The sequence below is a fragment of the Phaethon lepturus genome, unplaced genomic scaffold, assembly GCF_000687285.1.
Source record: "Phaethon lepturus isolate BGI_N335 unplaced genomic scaffold, ASM68728v1 scaffold21143, whole genome shotgun sequence".
In the NCBI taxonomy this organism is placed as follows: Eukaryota; Metazoa; Chordata; class Aves; order Phaethontiformes; family Phaethontidae; genus Phaethon; species Phaethon lepturus.
This window is the reverse complement of record NW_010530213.1, coordinates 68332-89554: the sequence shown is the minus strand read 5'-3', so window position 1 is coordinate 89554 and position 21223 is coordinate 68332. Positions and strand designations below refer to the sequence as shown.

Below are 21223 nucleotides of genomic sequence, written 5' to 3'. Positions count from 1 at the left end.
GGAATGCCATAGAAAAATTCAAACCCCAGAAACATTCATAAGCATTGAAGGCATCAAACAAACAATGAATATTATAAAACCAGGACTCATTAGTTTACTGGACACTGTTGATCCCTGGCATTGATGAAGTTCTTTAAGAAATAATCAGTATGATTGCATAACTTTAGACTGTACAGCAGTGCACACAGTCATGTACAAACACAGAACATTTTACAAACCACTACCCATAACACTGATTATCGTTACTATTTTCTTTCTTTTTTTTTTTCTTCTTGAGTGCTTGCTTCATGCTGCCATTCCTGCACATAATTGATTGAAGAGTTCGATTACTTTTATGGGAATAAACAATTTCCCTTTTCATTTTAAATGGATTAAATTCTTTTTAAACAGTTAAAAGTGTAAGAATAAGTTTTATAGCTGCTATTGGAAAATCTCCTAATCTAGTTTTAAGATGATGTTGCTTTGTCAGCCTACAAAATTTGTTTTTGTATTGCAAAGCTACACAGTTGTCCCTCCCCACTCCCTCACAAGAGCGAGCCTTTCATAACATAAAGCTAACAAAGACATGCATAAAGAATTTTTGAGAGACTATAAATATTTTAGCCTAAGTTATTGTACAAAACAACAACGAAACTGTAGTTATTTTGCTACAAAAATAAACAGTGGAAATGTTAATTATGAGAAAGATCTAAACATGCATGAGGAAGCGCTATGGCTTCAAAGACATGACGGAATGAGTAACATATTCCATTATGTAAATGAATTCAAAGATATTTCACAACTGATCAGCTAGGAGGGACATAATGATTTATAATTCAAATAACTGAGCTTTGAAATCAGATTGGGCTAATATATTTCAAAATATGCAAACCTGGAATAATTGTGAATGTAAACCATGACACCAGCTCAAATCATTTGTTGCCTTTGTTGTTAATCCTGTCTTCTGTTTTTTCTTCTTTTTTTTTTCCTCCTGTTATATGTGCAGTTGCTGGAATTATGGTTTGCTTTTAATTCTAGCTTATCCTTTAGAAAAAGTCTATTATACACATAAAAAAAGAAAAATACCAATTTCTAAGACTGTGTAGAAGCTGATTGACGTACAGGAAAGTACTGAAATTAAATAAATTATTATTTTAACCTTTCAGGCTAGCCACAATTTCATCTATATCAAATACTGAAAATTGATCCACTCGATCCAGCCTCTTAACAATACACTATTTCTTTCAAAGCAATATATACTTAATGCCTTTAAAAAAACCCCTAATATAATGTGAAAAGGCCAAAGTTTGCAATGCCAGGAAGTAGTTATAAACTACTTCATATGTTTGAAATAAAAAGTACTTCAGTATTATTATTATTAAAAAAACCCTATTGGTAGAGTTTTTTATATGAAAAAAATACATATCTTTAAAAGCCAAAATGACCAGTGAAATTGGGTTGTACATCATTTTCTGGGAAAAAGGAAAAACAGCCTCGACAGGTGTAATTTATCATTTTTCTGATTTAATACCAAAGAAATATATTAAAATAATAAAAAGAATCCTGAAATCCTCAAAATTTGTAGTGATAAATAGCCCTCCCTGTCTTTATTGCATTATGCCTACTAACAGAAATATTGCATGGTGGATTTTGCCAGACAAGGACGATTATTTTCCAATAAAAAGTTGCATATTAAATTCCAGCACAAAAGTAGGTGTCTAATACTTTTGAAATCTTTTATGGTTTGCCAGGGAACACAATTTTAAACTTAACTAATACAACATCATGGTGAAGTGAACCAGCATTAAAGCTGTCTTTGTACAACCCCACCCATCTAAGCAGAAAAGCTACTGTTCTCAGAATTTTTGTTTGAAGCATTGCCATTGAAAAGTAATTCAAAAAATTTTTGGTATTTATGTTTTTAGCTAATCTCTCTTTTTACTAGTCTTTAAAAACTTCACATTGATGTTTAAGATGTATATTTATGAAGGTAGTGCTGCTTTACATTCTGACTATTCATAGGGGTCTGAAACTGCTCTTGCAACAGTTCGCAAGTTTTTGCAGAGAAAAAACCCCACAATTTCATCACGATTCTACTCTTCAGGAGAATTTAGGTTATTAAATATCTACTTTTTCATCCTTTCTAGGTGCTAATATTATGATATTTATTTCATGAGCAGAAACTTATTTATTGCAATGATAATTTGAGTAATTTGAAATAACTATCCAGACATTTCAGCCTTGGAAAAGTATTATTTGCACCAATAGTTACTGACCCTCATTTTTGAAAGCTACCATGTGAACACATGCCTTTGAAAGCCTCCACAAGACAATATAAAATGTTAGATGAGTGTTGGCTTTAGCAGTAATATAAGGCTGATTATTTCAGGAAGTATACATACATTATAAATAAACAGGCAAGCACTTTAAGTTGGGTGCACCATGTTAAATTTCTTGGCTATTTTGAAAGTGTTTTGAACCCTACTGAAGCAATACGCCTATAGTATAAAAGAGGAAAGGGCTCATTAGTCCCTTCATAAATCTTATTAACAAAATAAATGTCTCCCCTTCTGTTTTTGTCAAATTCCTTAGTAATATTTCACTTTCAAGTCTATTTCTGTGATACCATGAGAACAAACACACACGCATATCTAAAACATAAAATGAGCTGCTTAATGGTATTTCAAGTAAACATACAGAAGGACACATTGCATGATTTTCATTTCAATTATGGAATGTGGAAACCCACATTCATCTCTCAACCCAAGGAAATATATTAAAATTCTTCTTACACTGTTAGAGTTCTACAGAGAAATAAAATTATACCAAGTGTCATATTTCAGGTGCCTTCCCCTCTGCTTGTCTAACAATACCCTCTAGAAAATCACCAAAAAGTTGGTTTTATTTTTTAAAATAGTGAAGGATTTCTATTTTGCATATTTTAATGAGCTCTGGTGGTTTATTATCTGTCGTAATCTTTAAATATTGTGTCATATCAAAAACAGCTACTACTTTTTTTTAAAATCTTCTTGCTCGATTGAATGGTAATTCAACGAGCAAACATTCTTCTCCAACTGATGATAAGTAAGAAAGTATTAGAACAAGATATAGCAGGTGTGCAACAGATAGCAAGTCAGCATCCGTGATTTGGGTACTAATTTCACAAAAACACTTGAACCCAGAAAATAATCCACATGCAAAGTCATGGCTGTTATATCTGTAGTAACGATGATACTGACACAGCGAGGAACTTAAAATCGGGCAACGATAAAATACTTGGAGAGGCTTGTGTTTAAAATCTAACTCATGCTCCATATCTTAGTTGACTCATCCTCAAAGTAGAAACAACCCTGTTCTCAGCATTGTTGAGCTCATCAATGGTACTGACTTCAGGGGGATGAGGAGTGGCATAAATAAGCATAAGCAACTAGTTATATGATTTCTCTTGTGTTGATAAGAAGTAGGTAGAAATAAGCATACCTTTTAAAAACTATGCACAGAAAAAGATGAACCAAAATGAATAAATATTAATAACCTAGTTGGTTTAAAAATGTGGCATACAAAACAACAAAAGTCTCATATTACTTTTTACCTTATTATTTTCAAATAATATACTATGCCATATACAGTAAAAAGGATATCCAACAGAAAGGTCATTTAGAAACTGAAGAGTTCTTGAAATCACGGGCTCACATCTTCCCCGGTATTTAAGATTTGTAACACTAGAATAAACAAAAGAGTGAGATTTTATAACACATTTAATCTCTTTTTGAGAAGTGCAGTGCAAAAGCTCAGAGTACAGCACATTATACTATGAATGTATTTCTGTGATACGTCTTAGGATTTTCCATTTATGAGACAGAAAATGCTATAAAAACATGCCACATCTTTTTCCTGGTCAAGGGATTCAAACATTTTTATAATACTGTAACAAATACATTCATTTTAAAAGATCCATCATCTGTCATAATGAAACAAATTATCTGAAGGTTAGCCCTACTTATATCTATCCTACTCGGTTCTCAACACAGTATCTGGCCACTTAACTTCTGTAGTATTTATCCGCCCAGTTCTTCACAAGATAAAAACAAATTGCTATAAATTCCCTAGGAAAATTTCCATAGGAGAAACGGGGCACAGAAAAACTAAGGGCCAGAGCTACTGATATACTCAACTCCCAGTGAAGTTCTACCTTGCAGTTCTTGTACCAATTCAAACACTTAACTAAAGTCAAGATACATAGGGGATACTGCATTTCCCTAATTGCAACCCCTCTCAGACATAGGCATTTAGGAAGCATATGCTGATTAATGAACCAATGCATAAATTATGATACAGGATAACACTAGACCTATTGGCAATCCTTGGGGAACCCCACATAAAACAACTTACCATTTTTGACAGCAAACTCTTACAGTCAGCCTTTCAGTGCAATCATGCAGCTAACACCAGGCAATGATGACTTGCCCTACTACCTTCCATAGGTTAAGCGTGAGACACGGAGCACAGAGCCAGGACCCTCCTACATCTTCTTCTGTACTGTGCATGCAGGTCAGAGCAAGGACACCCAAGTGACTTGGGATGGAATCTGTTGTGTTCACCTACTAGATTTGTTAGGAGGTGAAGAGGTGGCAGTAGCTTTCACATGAAAGGGGTACATTGATGCCGGGAAACTGCAGGAACATATTTTTTCTCAAATGAGGACTGGTTACAACACTAAGAGTCACGGATCTTGTACTCTGGCATTTCCTCGCTTTCTTAGGGGAATGTCAAGTAAGCCAGCATCAACAGTCTTACTGAAGCATGAATGTCTGATATCTACTGTTTCTGTTGTAAACTTCAGCCAGTGACTCCAAGAAGAAATTAGCACCCCAAATGTAGCCCAAATACATTTATCATTTAATTAGACACTGACTACTAGTAACTTTTTCCAGTACTCCTTTAAGAATCCAAGTTGGGCTGATCAGCCTGTAACAAGTTGCTTCCTCCCCACTCCCTTTTGGGCAAGTACTGCACCCTACTCTTCTGGGACATCCACCATCACCCTTAATTGCTCAAAAAACCTGAAAGAAAGCTGAATGTCCCCCTCCTACAGACAGAGTGATAATGCTGCGTAAGAGACTCACAGCAGAGTTTCTGATACTGGATTCATCTGGAGAAACAACTAATAAAAATCAGGCCACCACAGCCTTTTGAAACATAGCCCACTCAAACGGAAAGGCAGCACAACTCCCTGGCTCAGGAGCCCCGGGGATACCTGATCATGGTATCAAATTGCTAGGGTGTATCTCAAACGGCCAGGTGATGAAGAATAACTAAATTCAGATTTGTATGCCTCAGTTTCCTTGTCTGTAGAATATGCGTAATGATTCTGACTGTAAGCTGTCAGATCTACTGATGAAAGACCATGATAGTACCAGCTATTTATACCGTGAGGCAATAGGATTTCCATTTTGGGAATACAGACCTTACTTGAAGAAAAGATGTTAAATGCCTTAAAATCAGCATTGATTATTGCCTTTACATATTCACAGGCTAAGGAATGTACTACAACACATAAACTAAATCTTTTTTTCAGGAAGTTACAAACTCAAGAATGCAGTTTAAAGCACCTAACTGTTTAGTATTATTTGCTCAGGAAAAGGCAAATAACAATGCAATTACCAAAGCAGTATTCCTCGATTTAGATTTACAAACAAACATTGATTTACTTTATAAAATCTCTATGAAGAGCTACAGAGGTTCAGATTGCTGTAAAGAAATAGCCCATTCGAGCAAGTCCATAATTCACAGTTTATCCCTACTATGGGGAGTTCTGGAGATGTTTATAGTTGCACTAAATCCTTAACAAGTATACACCATACAAAGCAATAAAAATGAATTTGGACTACCCAGATTTGACATCAATATCGAAATCATAAAAAGGCTATTTTGCAAAACAGCAAAATCTTTGTCCATCAGTAGCCAGATGTAAGACATTCAATGAAAAACAAGAAGTCACAGTGACAGCTTAAAGAGAAAATTAAAACTACGTAAGAAAGGCTCTTCATCCAACATTCAGGGTAACTTCGTATACATCTGTTCTTTCAGTTCATGGTTGTATTTGGATGCTGAAAGATGGAGTAATAATATAAAAGCTAGAAAGTACTCGTGAGTGAACAGAGGCTGAAAAATTTCAATTATAATCGTAACAATTCCCATTTCTGTTTCTGCGTTATCAATATCAGGCAAGACGAAAGACACATAAAATGTAGTATTTTAAGAAATACCTACAAAACATTATAAGTATCTGAGAAAATCTGTAAAGATCTGGAGAGGAATGTCATAAAACAAAAACCAGTTTCCTACTATGTAAGGAAGAGAAGCAGAGGAATGAAAAAGGAGAAAAATTTACAGCTCTCGGAGAAATCATGGCAAGACAGCACTTAAATCCAAGGGCTAGTGTCTTTGCCTCTTTATCTCTCAAGTGGCTTATTGATTTAAAATATGAACTAAATGAAACAGAGTCAAAGGAACCAATCATAAAGTTCTAGATGAGTCACAGAAAGTAAGAGCTTCATCAAAAGCTACGTCAATGACAAATTCACCAAAACATCTATGGTAGATGAGCAGTGAACACATTTTAAAGGCAAGTACAAAAAAGGTGGAAATAAAAAATGGCAGAATTATTTCCAATTTTGGTAACAGTACCAGTATCAAAAAACTGAATTACGCATTCACACACACACACAAAACCAGAAGAGCAACAGTAACACAGATCCTTCCTGAAAAGCCATGAGAATTTAAAAAATTTAAATGAAACAGCACTAAGAATCCAAGTATACTTTCAAGTACTTGCTTTTAGTTTGCCTTTGGAAAGAAGACAGGAATAAAACCTTAGCTTCTAAAAGCTGCAGCAAAGAAGCTTCCCCGCTTTCTGATCTCCGAACCTTCCAGCTTGCTACGAGACTTCGTCTGTCATCACGACTGCTTACTAATGCAGTTCTATCAGCACACCAAACATCCCTTCCCTTAAGAGTGACTTAAAAGTATTATTTCAAGAGGCTTTGTATTTTTAACCTAAAATCTAGAAGGGGAAGGTAAGTAATGATTATATACTCCAATTTACAGTCCTCTGGGAAAAGAGTTACCATATCATCCACAGAAGAATCAAAATTCTTTGCATGTTCCACGTCATTATGATATTTAGCCAGGGAAAGCATCAAGGCAAAATTACCCACTTCCAGCCTCTTAAATCCAATTTTATAACTTTCCCTCCCCCACAAAAAAAAGAAAAAAAAAATTCTACTACCCTTAATTTCCTGTTCTGTCCTCAGTTTACAATTTGGAGAAAGACCTCTTCATGCGATACATGGACTGTATCACACTGCTCTTAAAAGTTCTGCACAGCAAAGGGCAACCCTTCATACAAGGTTTAGCAGTTCTTAAGGCAGCAGTGGATGGGAAATGATACCGCTGGAGCATAGGAGTGGAATGCTCGGCTTAGAAGAGAGAACTGAAAAACACACAGTGCAATTTAAAAAAGAAAATCTGAGAGTAGGAAACAGAATCAGGGATGCAAGGTAGAAAGCAAAAGCAAAGGACAGTCAGCACAGAAAAGGGAGCGCTGAAGACTGAGTATATGCTGCACAAAGAGAGAAAATCCATTTGGTCGCACGGGTGGTGGGTATCTTCTCCACTTACCACCGCATGCCAAGGTGCTCAAGTATTACTTACAGGCCATTTGTAAGTGCCCAAAGCATTCATCCATCCTCTTTCCAGGAGGCCTTGAACCCCTACTCTGAGATGCAATGGCCAGGTATGTTATCACGATAAAGCTGAGGAATCCCAGGGATGCCGTACTACCTGCACACGCACCGGTTACTGTACCTCACATGCACAGGACATTTGGTAATATGACAGGGAAGCAGTTGCAAAAGATAAGTTGCTACCCGCCAGAAGAGATGGCAACTGCTGCAAATCAGCCAGTTTGTTTGTGAACCATGTGCATTTAGGAATAGTCTTAAGTCTCAAGTTGAGGATATTACAAACAGACTTGCATTATAAAAATCATAAAGATTAAAAAGAAAAATCATACATTTAAACAAACTTTCAAAGTTGCTTAAAGTGACTGCTATCCAATTTCCATTAAAGTGCAAGAAAAATGGGCATCCAAATCCCCCCAAAAGACTTTGAAAATCTCTTCCTTATGTGGTACTTAAGTTTCAGTAATAACAAAGATAGCAATTTGTTGGCAAGAAAGCTCTGTACAGTCATGTTTTAATTATTTCTTGTAGATTATCATCATTTACAGTGAAAGGTCTCCGTGGTAAAATGACAGTGATTGGATATATACTTTTCATTAGAGCTGGACAAAGGTGAATAGTCACAAAAAAATGCACATTCTGTCATGAATAAATGTACCAAGTTTTAGTTTGCTATGATTCATGGAGTCATATCGGTGTGAGTGTTCAGCAAAATATTCAGAGATCCAGACTTTTATATTTATATATTAATTAAATATTGTCGTATGGAAAATCTATTTATATGTATGTATATGAGCATCCACCATAGTGAAATCATTACAACATTTAAAAAAAAAAAAAAGGCAAAAACCATCCAACAGCAATGTTTAGATATGCATCTTTCATTCACATTTCAGTTCTTTTATTCTGACCCAAAATACTAAATATTTGGGCAAATATTTTGTATATCTACCTCATGATAAATCACTTCCACACGAATCTGATAAAAATTGAAAGGAACCAAAAGAGGCTCACCAAGAATAAGTGAAGAAAAGGAAAGGTGCTTGCAGCCAAAATAAATACAAGACACTTTCGGCCAAATGCCCAGGACAGGCTCAAGGAGAAGATGGAACTAAAACTACTCCAGGGTAAATATTTCCTTGCCTCCTACCTATACAGTGAAGGATCAAGACTGTGATGAAAATACAGCCATTAATGGGTATTCTGACTACATAAAACTCCATCCCTTCAGAAGTGGTTTAACCGGAGTTCAGTAAAAGGCACATTCATTAACTTCCAATAAAAAGGTGCTAAAAGGTCTAGGATCTGATGTGACAGCAGTACTTTAAACTGCAGTCAGAAGGTCTAAAGGACACCTATTACATTGACAAATCTCAGAATTTTTCTGTACTTTGAAGAATATCTATTTCATACAGCCTTTAATCCATAACTGAACAGCGGATACTGCAGCTACTAGTAGCTATGACACAAATATTTCAAATTGTTTTCTCTTAATAAAAGAACTCACTGAGTTTGATCACCAATCCTGCACTGCAAAGCTGCTACTAATGAATTCAAAAAAACAGATTAAAGCTACATACATAGAAGCGAACTACTGAAAACAGAGAGATTGGGAAAAGACAGCTCAATAGAAAATGTGTTCAAAATCTCAAGAAATCAAAGAAAAATGCCATTTATATATCTAAACATTACTGAGCTCACATCGGACTTCAAGAAACTAGAAACTCTGTGTCAACCAGTAAGTTATCACAAGAAGAGGTTAAGTCTAACAGCAGAACAGAAAGATAATAATTATGTCCTGTAGACTACAACTTGTTTGACTACCATAAATTCAATTGCTATGTTTATTCCTCACACCAAGTATAAAATGCTTCCTGCATGCATCCTTCATTGGATTCTTTAATGGCAAAGTGGAAGGAAATAACCTGACATTGTCTTTTGATCATTCCACAGTGCTAATGGCAGATGACGGTCAGGTACTTTCTCCAACACTTTCTCATTTGAAAGACTGGTTGCCATTAGCCAGGCAACAGTGTTCTTTCAAGCAGAACTCCTCTATTTCACACAATGCTCAGCACTAACAAAACAGAAACTATACCATCTCAAGCGTTGTTGTGCAGTTACTATATGAGACTAGTATAACAAGAAAGTGCATGCTAAAAACTCCCTAGCATTTCCCTTTAACCTAATGTAAGGACTAACATATGCCAAATTTCACCTACTTGAAGAAAAAAGCGGATCTGTGGGGTATGACAGAAGAGTGGACTAGTGGCCTTCTAAAATAAGTTTGGTTAAAAATACTGACTACATCCACAAGAGAAACGGGTGAATGGTCTCACAGTGATGTATCCTGCCCACTGCTGTTACGAACGTGCTAAGATCATTCTCAGTAACAGAGCACTAGCAATCCTGCCAGACTGGATTGCTCCGTCAGACCCTAGTTTTTGGATTATATATCAGCAAGTTAATGTTTCACACCCAGATTTTCCAACTGGCATGCCGTCACTGGGGAGAAGCTAGTTTATTTTAATTGACACAAACATGAATGTGTTTATATAGCGGTTTCACAGCTAACTCTTAAAGCTACTGACTGGATTGTCCATTTCAAGCTGTAACACCCATTCTGTAAAATGAAATTGATCTTCAACCTAATCAATAAACAATTCACAAAGATGCTGCATGTTTTTAGAAAAATACAGTAAGTCATGAGGAAAGAGAAAATTAAAATATAGAGTGTGTAATCTAGGAGCACCACTGATTTTTGCTTTTTATGCACCTAGTTTTCTTTTAAAATCTTCCATGTAACATTAGAACCCTAATTTTTTTTTTCTTCATTTACAGTACTTGTACAAATACAGTCCTATCCAATCTAAACACATGCAGTACTTATCATACAACTTGTCAAATGATATACTGTTATTTCCTCAATTGGCAAAGCAACAGAGATTTCCCCTCAACGGCAGCCAACAAGTAGAAAAAGAGAAGTAAACTGATGTGTCTGGTCTCCAAACAACACTCCTCTCTCCCCTCTTTTTTCCACAGTCGTTCAAGTTTCCAAAATGAAGCCTAGTCATGTAGTTCCATGACATGGGCTGCATCCAGAAACAGTACAATAAGTATCCATCAATATTTTTCCATTCATCACCCTCCATTTACCTGTCTTCATACCTCAGATAAATATCAAAAGTTTGATGGGTACTATTGTTATCCTAAGGCAAGATATAACACCCAGCTTCTGGTTTCGAGGAAGCAAAGCATTTATGCCTTGTTTTCCACAGAAAAGTTAAGTCATATTAGAAAATGACCTTGTCTTAATTGCTACTATTTCTCAAGGTTGGTAGTCATGGTAGCAAAAGGCAAGCCATGTTTAATACTGCCTGAACGGGTCACGGCTAACCTGGCAACATCAGTAGAGATGTTTCTCTAGTAGGTCGAAGCCTACTGAAAGTATTTAAAGGTCTTCTAAGTCAGATTTAGAAGACATGAAGTAAATGCCAAGATGCAGCATCTGCCTTACCGTAGAATAAAGAGGTAAGGTACTAGTTTCTCTTTCTTCATACACAGAACTCATTGTCTCCTGGGGACTCCCAGATCTTTTTTTTAGTGGATATTCATGTTTTTCAGAGGGACCATCTTGTTTTACTTCAAAGAGCAAAACTGATTTTAGATGAAACTCTTTTTCAGTCAGGAGAAACAATCAAATCTCATGAAGGACATAAGCAATAAGACAAAATGTTGCTAGTTTTGCTGGCACCCAAGGAAAGTGGCTGCAGCAGAAGCACGAGAAAAAGATAGCTTCTCCAAAGTAATTTTCTAGGATTATTCTTAAGAGAAAGCATTGCAATGCTTATCTGCCAGAATAACACACCATCTTATTCTCCCAAATGCCAGCGATGAGAAGACAGCTGATAATAACGCCCCTTGCCTCCTTCAGCATGAGGCCTTAAAATCCTCCGCTGTGCATCTTCATTTTTAAGAGAGCAAATTTTGCCAAGTTTTGCCAGATCTTGCCAAAAAGCAATCCCACAGAGCCTCCCCAAAACAAAGGAAGATTAGTTTAACTTGGTCAGTTCCCACTGTAAATTACCATGAAGCTTTACAGGCAATCCCACAGACATCTGCGGGTGCCAGGAATGAGAAGCGGGGAAAGGCGGGGACCGCTTATGCCAGGCTGTCACTGAACAAGAGTCTACGAAATCTCAGCTCTATTCTTCCGTAAGCCATTTCCAGAGGTGATGCAGGCACTATGGATGACATGTCTGGCTGCAAGTGTTTACTTGGGGGCCTGCAGTATCTTCAGAAAATAAGATATGGGTGCTTCTGAAACTGGTTCTGAAACTGAAACTTATTTCATATATTTAAAATTTACAGAAGACATTTTTCTAGCAAAGAGAAAACTTATCGACAAAATAAAACTTGGATTTTATGCAAACATTAAAGACAAAACAAAATACATACAGACTGGAACCCCAGCACAAACTCACATTTTTGTCATAAATGTTTCCAGAACATGGTTGTCATCTGTTATTCCTAAGACTTCTGACATTCGGGCATACACCTGGAAATAAACATTTCAACAGTATGCATATTATAGACATTTACAAGTACTGACATTTTAATGTAGTTTAAAACCTTCCTTATTTTGTTTTTGCATGAGAAAAGTACAGGCATTGATTTTGCATGAGAATAGTACAGGCACAAATGCCTGTCCATCCAGCCTAGCTGAAGCATTTGTAAGAGGTGGCTTATGCACTCTCTGATGGAGTTTTGTGAATTTGGGACCGATAGGCTTTTACTTGCCCTTGCATACATTTCTTCCCACACAGAAAACATAAATTTTCCACGTTAAACTCACTTTGTTGTTCACAGAACAATACAATGTCTATTCAAAAAACCTGGTTTTACTACAAAAAATTGCAAAGGGATGGAGAAAACATTCTTCTGTTGGTCTCTGTCCTCAGTGGGATGTGATTCAACACTGTCCTTTAGCGTGCATTTGCAAATTCTTGCACTGCCAGTCATAAAACCTGGTAAATTAGGTACTCTTCAGAGATTCAGTTTTGTGTTCTCCAAGGGAGAACAAAGGCTTTGGCAGCCAAGTAACTTCCAGTTGTACGCTTTTCTCCTTTATTTCAGATCCAAGACATATATTACCGGCCAAGTTTTCCCAGCACCCCACCTATCAGATCAAACTGCTGTTCAGATGCAGAAACAAACGCACAGGACACATCAAGTATATTTTTTTCCTTACTGTGTCATCTTCATCAAATTTTCTGGTAGGTTTAGTAGCCTAACATTCAGTTCGGATAAAAACATTTAGTTGGGTTAAATCAACTTCACAAAGAGAAAGGAGACACGTACTGCGAAATTTCTTTACAATCCTCTGCCAACTCATATTACCCTGAGATCAAGCAACTCTGCTATTTGCTTACAACTGGACTAAATGCAGATCTACGTCAGTACATTCCATTTTCAGTCATTTTAACCTTTAGTGACACTAAAACAAATACTATGGGTTATATGTAATTCTTCCGTACGATGTGATCAAGTCGAGTAGCGCTAAGGTCTGAGACAGAGCAGCAGCACAGCACACGCAGCCCCAGTCACCCAGCGGTGAAAGCCTGGTGCCATCTAGCTGTCAACTTTGTTTGCTGACATTACATATTCCACACAAATACCAATGAACTTTCGCTAACTCAGACCTTCTGTTACTGGACCTAAACTTGCTTGTACCAACTTCCTTTCTGCTACTGCTGTAATCCCATGACTGTGCTTAAAACCCAAACCAGCAGTATTCTACCTCTGAGGAAGACGATGAAGAAAATGATAATAATACAATAAAATTGTATTGTCATGTCCCAAAGACTTTAGTTTTAAATCGGAGCATAATGAAGGCATGAGTAAATAAACTTGCAGCTCTAGCCAGAAATTGCACCAAGACCAATAATAACTTGCAAGCTAACTTATCCTTTTATAATTGTATGAACGCAATTTATTGTGACAAAATCAGTAGTGAAAGGACACTCAAAATATTAAAAATTTGTAATCAATACAATCCTTCAAACGTTTGCAAAATAATACGTTCACACTGTAAATGTGAAGTTACCATTTACAGTAATTAAATATAGCGACAATAATACATTCAAATATAAATCCCACATATTCTATTTTTTAAAAAAAAATCATCTCTCTAAATAGTGCACTGATGAAATGCTATAGCAGCTGCAATTTTAGCAAAAAGTACGAATTTGACAGGAGGAAAAGACAAAAAGAGACGGCAAGGAATGTAAACGTATCAGCAAACACAGGTTTATGTTTAAGAGCTTCCCTTTCTGCCACGGGAAACCAGTGGGAGAACGGGAATGTGAGCGAGCACATGCAGCAGCCTTGTGCTGGGCTGTCAAACTAGGCTCTCCCCACATCCGAGTTTAACAAATAAAATACTAAAACAGCAGTCAGTGTTGACAAAGAGCAGTGCTTTAATCCACAATTATCGTTGTAACTCTTACTACTCCTTTTATCATCCATTAGCTTTGATTCCCATTATCCCATCAAGAACTGTGTCAACGCTTTTGTCCCTGGGGATTTCCCACAACTACTAGGATCTGACAGCCAAGCTTGAGTGCTAAGCAGGATCATTACCTCTTAAATCCACTTATCTGATCCACTGAATAGTAAATTGAAAAGCTCATTAACAGCAACAATCTGATTTGTTTTCACATGTGACAGGGTCATTTCAAGTCAGCATGAATACAGTGCTTGTAATAAAAACTACTACCCGTTCCGTAACGTGACAAATTGGAAGCTAAAATAAATGTGATATTTTAAACACCTTCTTCAAAATAATTTTCCAAACCAGCACACACTCTTCGCATGTAAAAATAGAAAAGCAAACAACCCCCAACCACAACAATGAAACGCCCTTAGACTTTTAAGCACTATAAAAAATTAATGACAAAGCATTTTTGATGTATAATAATAAAACACATTTCAACAACAAAGACCGTGCTACACATTCAAAAGGCGGCGAAAAATACTGTTGAAAGGGGTCAAGAAAGGATGTGGAATAGCACGTGGAAGTGATCTCACCTTCAGCTTGGTTCCTATCCCTCCCTTGCGGGGGGCCTGCGGGACCTTACACCACACACCCCTTGGGCTTCCTCCCTTTCAAGCCTTCCCCTTCCTTCTTCCAGCAGGAAAAAAGAACAAGGCTTATGCTTTCAGTTCCCTCCAGATACTTCAAGTAAAGAGCAGGATGATTAACTTCCAGTAGGAAAGTTTAAGACTTCTGTAAAGCCTTTCCACAATCATTCCCAAATCCTTACAATGGCAGGATTTATAACTTGCAATACAAATCCTGCATTAACACACAGCGCTACGTGATCACACCACGCTGTTGCCAAAAATGTAAGTTTCTTAACAGTAAAACACCCCATTGTCACCATCCCATTCTCACAACAGATACGAACATCAGCAAAAAATCCACAGAAGCGATAACATTAGGCTACAATGTTCAATGAAATTCACGTGGTGTCGGCTCGACGGTTGGACTCGATGATCTTAAAGGTCTTTGCCAACCTTAATGGTTCTGTGATTCTATACTCAAGGTCCTTAAAGCAAGCTCGGGCTGACAGCACCATTGCAACCGATCCCCAAGTGGCACTGCTGTATGTAAAAGGTGACAGCAGTGGGCATGCCAGTGAAGAGAAAGAGGAGACCAACAAAACACTTTCAATAGTAATCGATAACAATTTCAAACGTATTAAAAGCAAGTGCAAAGGCAAAGGATCCAGAGATTCTTCTATTTTGTCCTGTCGGTACCTTTAAAAGCACCTCGGTAGAATCAGGACATTTTAGGAAGATGGAAGGTTCAGAAGCTCTGGTGCCAGCGAATTTTTATGATCTAGCATATTTATCAGTAGTTCAGATTACGTGACTGTATACTTCCCAACTACTTGAACTGTTCCTGCTGCGTTTCAAAAGGACGAGAAAATAAAATTGTGGAAGCAGTGTTTTATAAAGCAAAGCACTTGCATGTAAATATAATCCAGGAAAACAGAGAAATAATACAGTAATCACACTAAAACTTCATTTCCCCGACTTCTCTACTCTTTGGCCCTAGATATGTTTGACTTTGCTTTGTCTTTTGAGCTTTTATCTTTTTGGTACTATCATAACTCTGAAGAAGCTAATTATGTCAATTCTTAAATGTGAAGCAGATTACAGAACTGGGAAGCTCAGAATATGAGTTCCTAAAGGTTGTATGGCTATATAATGACAGTCACAGAAATTCAATAACGGCACTGTATGGAATGTACTCAAACGCACCCCATGAAACAAATTAAAACAGAGCAATGAATCTCTCACACTGTGCAAATAAGAAAACACAAGAAAATGTTGGTTTCTATATGTTTCATAAGGGCTATTATAATGAATTAAGATTTTTGGATAATGAATCTTCAGAAAATTACAGTAAAGTTATTACCCGTAGGCACAGTGTAAATGCTTAAGATATTATAACTTCCTTGAAGCTCTCCAGGCCTTGCTGCAGAGAACTATCACTGCAACATTAAAGTATTTTGTCATGAACACTGAGGGCAAAACCAGACCTTAACCATATCTACCCCAACCTGACAGCAGCTGCGTGGGGACAGCCGCTGCACCCCAGCCTGGAGCGGTGGGCTGGAGCGCACGTGGCCGGCCGAGGAGAGCAACTCCTTCCCCACGCTCTGTCAGGGAATTCATGCAATGCAGGGGCTACTACAGCAAATTTTCGAAGCTGCCATCCCACCTCACATACCCCTGTGCATCATCCACTGAAACTCCACACCTCATCACGAGTTTCTTACTCGGTGTCAAGTGCCACGACGCATTTAGTAATTTCCATCGCTTTTTAAAATCAAAATAAGGTATTTTGAATTTTCAGCACTTAAAAGCTCCATTACATTGCAGCAGTAATCTAGCTTCCAAATCCCACAAACAACTTCTGAAAATCTGAACTGAATCCCCCAATTAGTGTATCAGGCTGCCAGATCATTCATCTTTACCTCCTGACCAAACGAAGGGCTTAAAAAGCCTTGACTTTTCTATCCTCTCCACAGCAGAGGAAAACCTTGGTCACTCAGAAAACCTCCATTCTTTACCAGCTGTCTTAAAAAGGTAAGATCTCAAAACACCCTTAACTCAGAGTGTAAAGCAAGAGAATGGGCTAATCTATTGTTTTATAGTTAGCTCCCTAAATGAAATAAAATTGCAAAACCGGTCATAAGAAATTGCCTCAGTTTCAGACAGGATCTCTGAAGGGAAGGTTGGGCTTTGTGCTACATGAAAAGTAGGCTACTCTCCGATTCACTGCTACATGTGTTTGTAAGCAACCAGAGGAATTACATCGATTATATAAATGATATACAATCTCCCGTCTTACCTATAAACCTAGCCTAATTAATATCCTGCATAAAGTTAGCCGCAATTGAAAGAGACCGACTATAAAATAACATTAAAAATTAGGGTATTGTTACTACAACAAAGTGTAACGTTGTAGGAGAAAGGGTAAATCTGTGTGGCTCAGAGTCATTGTTATGGATGTTATTTCCTCCCTAGTCTGCTGAAATTCTCTGTCATCACAAGTTCAGGTAGTAAGAGGTATTAACTGCTCCCGCAAAGGCTGTTTCCAGACCTCTTCCCCAGCCCCTTCCCCATTAGCTCAACGGAACAAGAGAATTCACGGGAGTCTGGGCTGCAGGAGTGGTTAACTCCCCGCCTCTTGCTCCACAGAGTGCCCATGCGACGCCAGCAATAAGCCTCTTTACTTACTGCTTCCTTTCTTAATTCCTGTTTTCTGAAAATCTTGAAAGAAAGATTTACAATTCTGGTAATTTACAATTCTTACTATGGGAGACCTATTATGAACTAACTGCTGTTATTACTGATGCAGCATGAGAAGGAAAAAAAAATTGTTTTTTTTCTGATATGTCTTCAGTTAGCCAATTGTTAAAAAGGTGCTTAGCTTTAAAAGTCTTGTTTAGACTTTCATTTTTGTAAAGCACTGTTAGAGATTTTTAATTTCACTGTCTCTTTTGTTCCCTTCCAGGGCTTGAAGTACAAATATTATAGTGAAAACCGAGAAATACGACTAACAGCTATTACTCTTTGAACATCATCTGGAAGATTTTTAGTTTTCGAAGCACAGTTCTGGGCTGTACTTTCCATCAGAGCTCCACACTGCACTGTAGAGATTCAAGCCACATATGCAGTCAGGTATTTGCTTAACAAGAAGCCAAAATGCTGCCTTAAAATCCTCTGACAATTGAGATGAACTAATACTGTACAGATTACAAGAGCAGACCTGTGTGAGTCCGAAAACTCCAAGAGATGAAGTATTACAGGTACTTCAGTAGCAGTAATCGACGCTCTCACTTGCCCCTGTAACTATTAGAAGTGTCCAGCTTAATTTTATTCAGTTGCGTAATTGTATCTAAACGAGTGGCCCACTCAGTGTGCTTACGTGCAATTAACCTCAATGCTAAAGCATCAACACTAGTTTGGCACTTAAAAACAAGTAATCAAAATCGTAGCTACTTACTATAGTTCTAAAATTTCTGCATCAGAAAATATTTCATTTTACTGACTAACATAGCTGCAGGTGTTCCACATCTCTCAGGATCAAGCCTTAAGCACACAAAATTTAGCGGTATCAGCTATTTTAAAAAGGTTTTGCGCTGGGGTTGTACATGAGAGTGCTTTTGCACATTTATCCCACGGCATAAGGAGAGGTGTTACAGCCACCACAGCTAATACCAGCAATTTGAACAACCCTCTTTGGCAAGCCAGAAATAAGATAATTGTTCAACATAGGCTGGCTCTTCTGAAATACTGGAAGCATTGCCTGTAATTATAGACATCTGTCATTGCTAGCCACTCAGTAGTAACCCTGACATCAATATACAACTATAACACTAAACTGCCTGCAGGCACAGCAATGGAAGCCAGATACGAGAGGCGGGCAATCATCTGCCTCATCCAAACTATCTGTCAAAGGTTCCTAACCACAAATAGCTCTTACGTTTTGTATCCTTAGGATAATATGTTGATTTATTTTAGATCCTCTAATATTTACAGTCTAGGCCATCTACTAAAATAAAGAAACAAACCTTATGGCTAATGGAGGCAGTTACCGTTCAAAATCATCACGGAAGGTCATAGCTCACCGCTCCAGAGCTGAACACTGACGGCTGTTTTGAACATGCACCTGTGTATAAACCTGCCCTCCTCCAAAATCATACATGCTCATTTCCAGCTACAAGGTACAGTGAGTGCTATTCTCTCACCAGCCAACACTTTATCAACCAACCCCGAGAAACCTTTACGTTTTGAACCTTCAGAATATCTGTGCAAAAACGTGCACGGTAAGTTCCAGTACCACGCGCATCAGTACAGAAACGAGAAGCGCTCTGCACGATTACCTTCAACATACAATTTTGAAAAAGAAATTGCACTAATGATAGGAATGATGTTTACAGATTAGACACTCCACCAGTTCTTAGCAGGAAGCTGACGCACGCACTTAGCCAAGGAATAAAGTTTCCTGAAATTTAGAGATAAACGTGCCTCATTTCTTTTTAATTCTAAGGTGAAAATAATGTTGAAACCCTCAGCCTCTACTTTTTTGTCTTCATTTGAAAATCAATCTCAGAAAGGGTCAAAAAAAGATTGTAGGTTTAAACTAATTAGGAACTAACATCCTTACAATTATCATAATTTGTTATTAACAAAACTGAGATTTCTTAGTACGATTCACAACAGCCTCTGCTGAAGAGAAACTATTAATTACTAGACAGACAGTTAGCTTACAAGTGAGCTGCATTTTAAAAACCTCCTTTAAAATACAATTGCTAAATGCCTTACAGTGCTGTAATGTGAGACAGGTTCAAATCTTATTACTTCACTGAAATTAAAACCTAAGTTTTAATACTGTTCAAGTCGAACAATGATTCCACACTTTATTGCTTTTGAAATCCCTTGATGATCATAGGAAAAAATGCCCTCGAGAAAAAGAGACTCTGTTTTCGATAAACAGAAAATACAGTTTGCACTCTTAGCCTCTTTGTCATCACAAAAAAAGGATTTAATGCCAATTCTTTAAAAAAAGACTTTTTTCACAAAATGTGCACCTTGTGTGCCATTTGTAAAATCAGCTCACTTTCTTTTATTTATTACTGCAGCGCGGCAAGGCAATAAAGCAGCTACTGATAGCTAATAAATTACATGCCTTTTAAAACAATTCTCCAGCTACAAAAACTTGTAACTACAAAGGCTTACATTTACATGGTACATCGTGTGAAATGTCTATATTTATGTTCTATTTAATTACATAAATAAAATCTGACCCTTTATTAAAACACCCGAGTATGAAACACGGGCTACATGTGAGATTAAACACAGGGTAACTTTTTAAGGCTTTTCTATAGAATTACATAAACCAAACATAAAAAGTAACAAAAAACTGGCTTCAGCAGTTCAGGTGCAATGTATTTTTTAAAATAAAACACATTTTTAAGTATGCCCTTCAAGCTACCTTCAGAAAAAACCGATCACCAATTTTTCAATTATTGTATGATAACAATGATTTACCCCGAATCTAAAAATTACATAGGGTTTTTAACAATAATTGCAACATATTACTGTAATACAAAACAATATTTCTCCATCACATACCATGAAATCCAGGATTTGTATTCTTAATTAAACTAAATATCAGAGCTTTAGGAAAACATTTTTTGGTTAAAACAGATCTAAAACAAAAACACCCTGCAGTCTTATTTCATCACATATCTCTCTTCAAGAAATGCTTTATATCTATACGTATCTATTAAACTCACTGAAAGCAGGACAGAGCAGAGCTCTTAAAATATTTTCTCTTCAGGGCTGGCCTAGCAATCATAGCTAATCTGCACAGAATGCTGAGGTTCATTGCCTTTTACTTTTGTACTGCATTATTTTTAGGGTGATGGGCTAAACTATTTTCATACATTTGTTCCTTACAATTTGATTGTCTCATAAATCATTAAACTAAGCATTACATTCTTTTGCATTGTCTCTATATCATCACGCCTCTAAATTTGAGATGCGTGGTTCTAATATTAATTCTTCCACTCGCAGTTATTTTTACAGCATCTGTGGCTTTGGTTTTGCTTTGCTCACACAACTTTTTCTCACTGCTATAGTTTCAAAATGGCAGTTCTTTACTTGAACATAGAAACAAACCTTAACTCCCTACTAATAATGAAAAACATTTAAACCACTGCTATTCAATTTTAAGGTAGCAACCCACGACGTGTTAGTAAAGGCGCTGCATGATTCTGAATTCCTCACCAAGCACACCACCACCATGACTATCAATCATGCTGAACGGAGATGCTGTGGGGCAGATCTTTCAGTCTGACTGAGCATTGCTCGATGCAAAATGAGATGGGAAATAGTTTTCAGACACTTTTCTACTC

At 37.1% G+C, this 21223-nt stretch overlaps 1 protein-coding gene across 1 annotated transcript in view; it reads right to left on the bottom strand.

Moving 5' to 3' along the window:
• RANBP17 (RAN binding protein 17) overlaps positions 1-21223 on the bottom strand; it is a gene marked incomplete at both ends in the record, with an annotated part of 129505 nt that overhangs the window by 40439 nt on the left and 67843 nt on the right. The window contains 2 exons of the mRNA XM_010284211.1: positions 3621-3701; positions 12209-12282. Coding sequence (XP_010282513.1) covers positions 3621-3701; positions 12209-12282 — 155 coding nt within the window. The remainder of the gene's footprint in view (positions 1-3620; positions 3702-12208; positions 12283-21223) is intronic.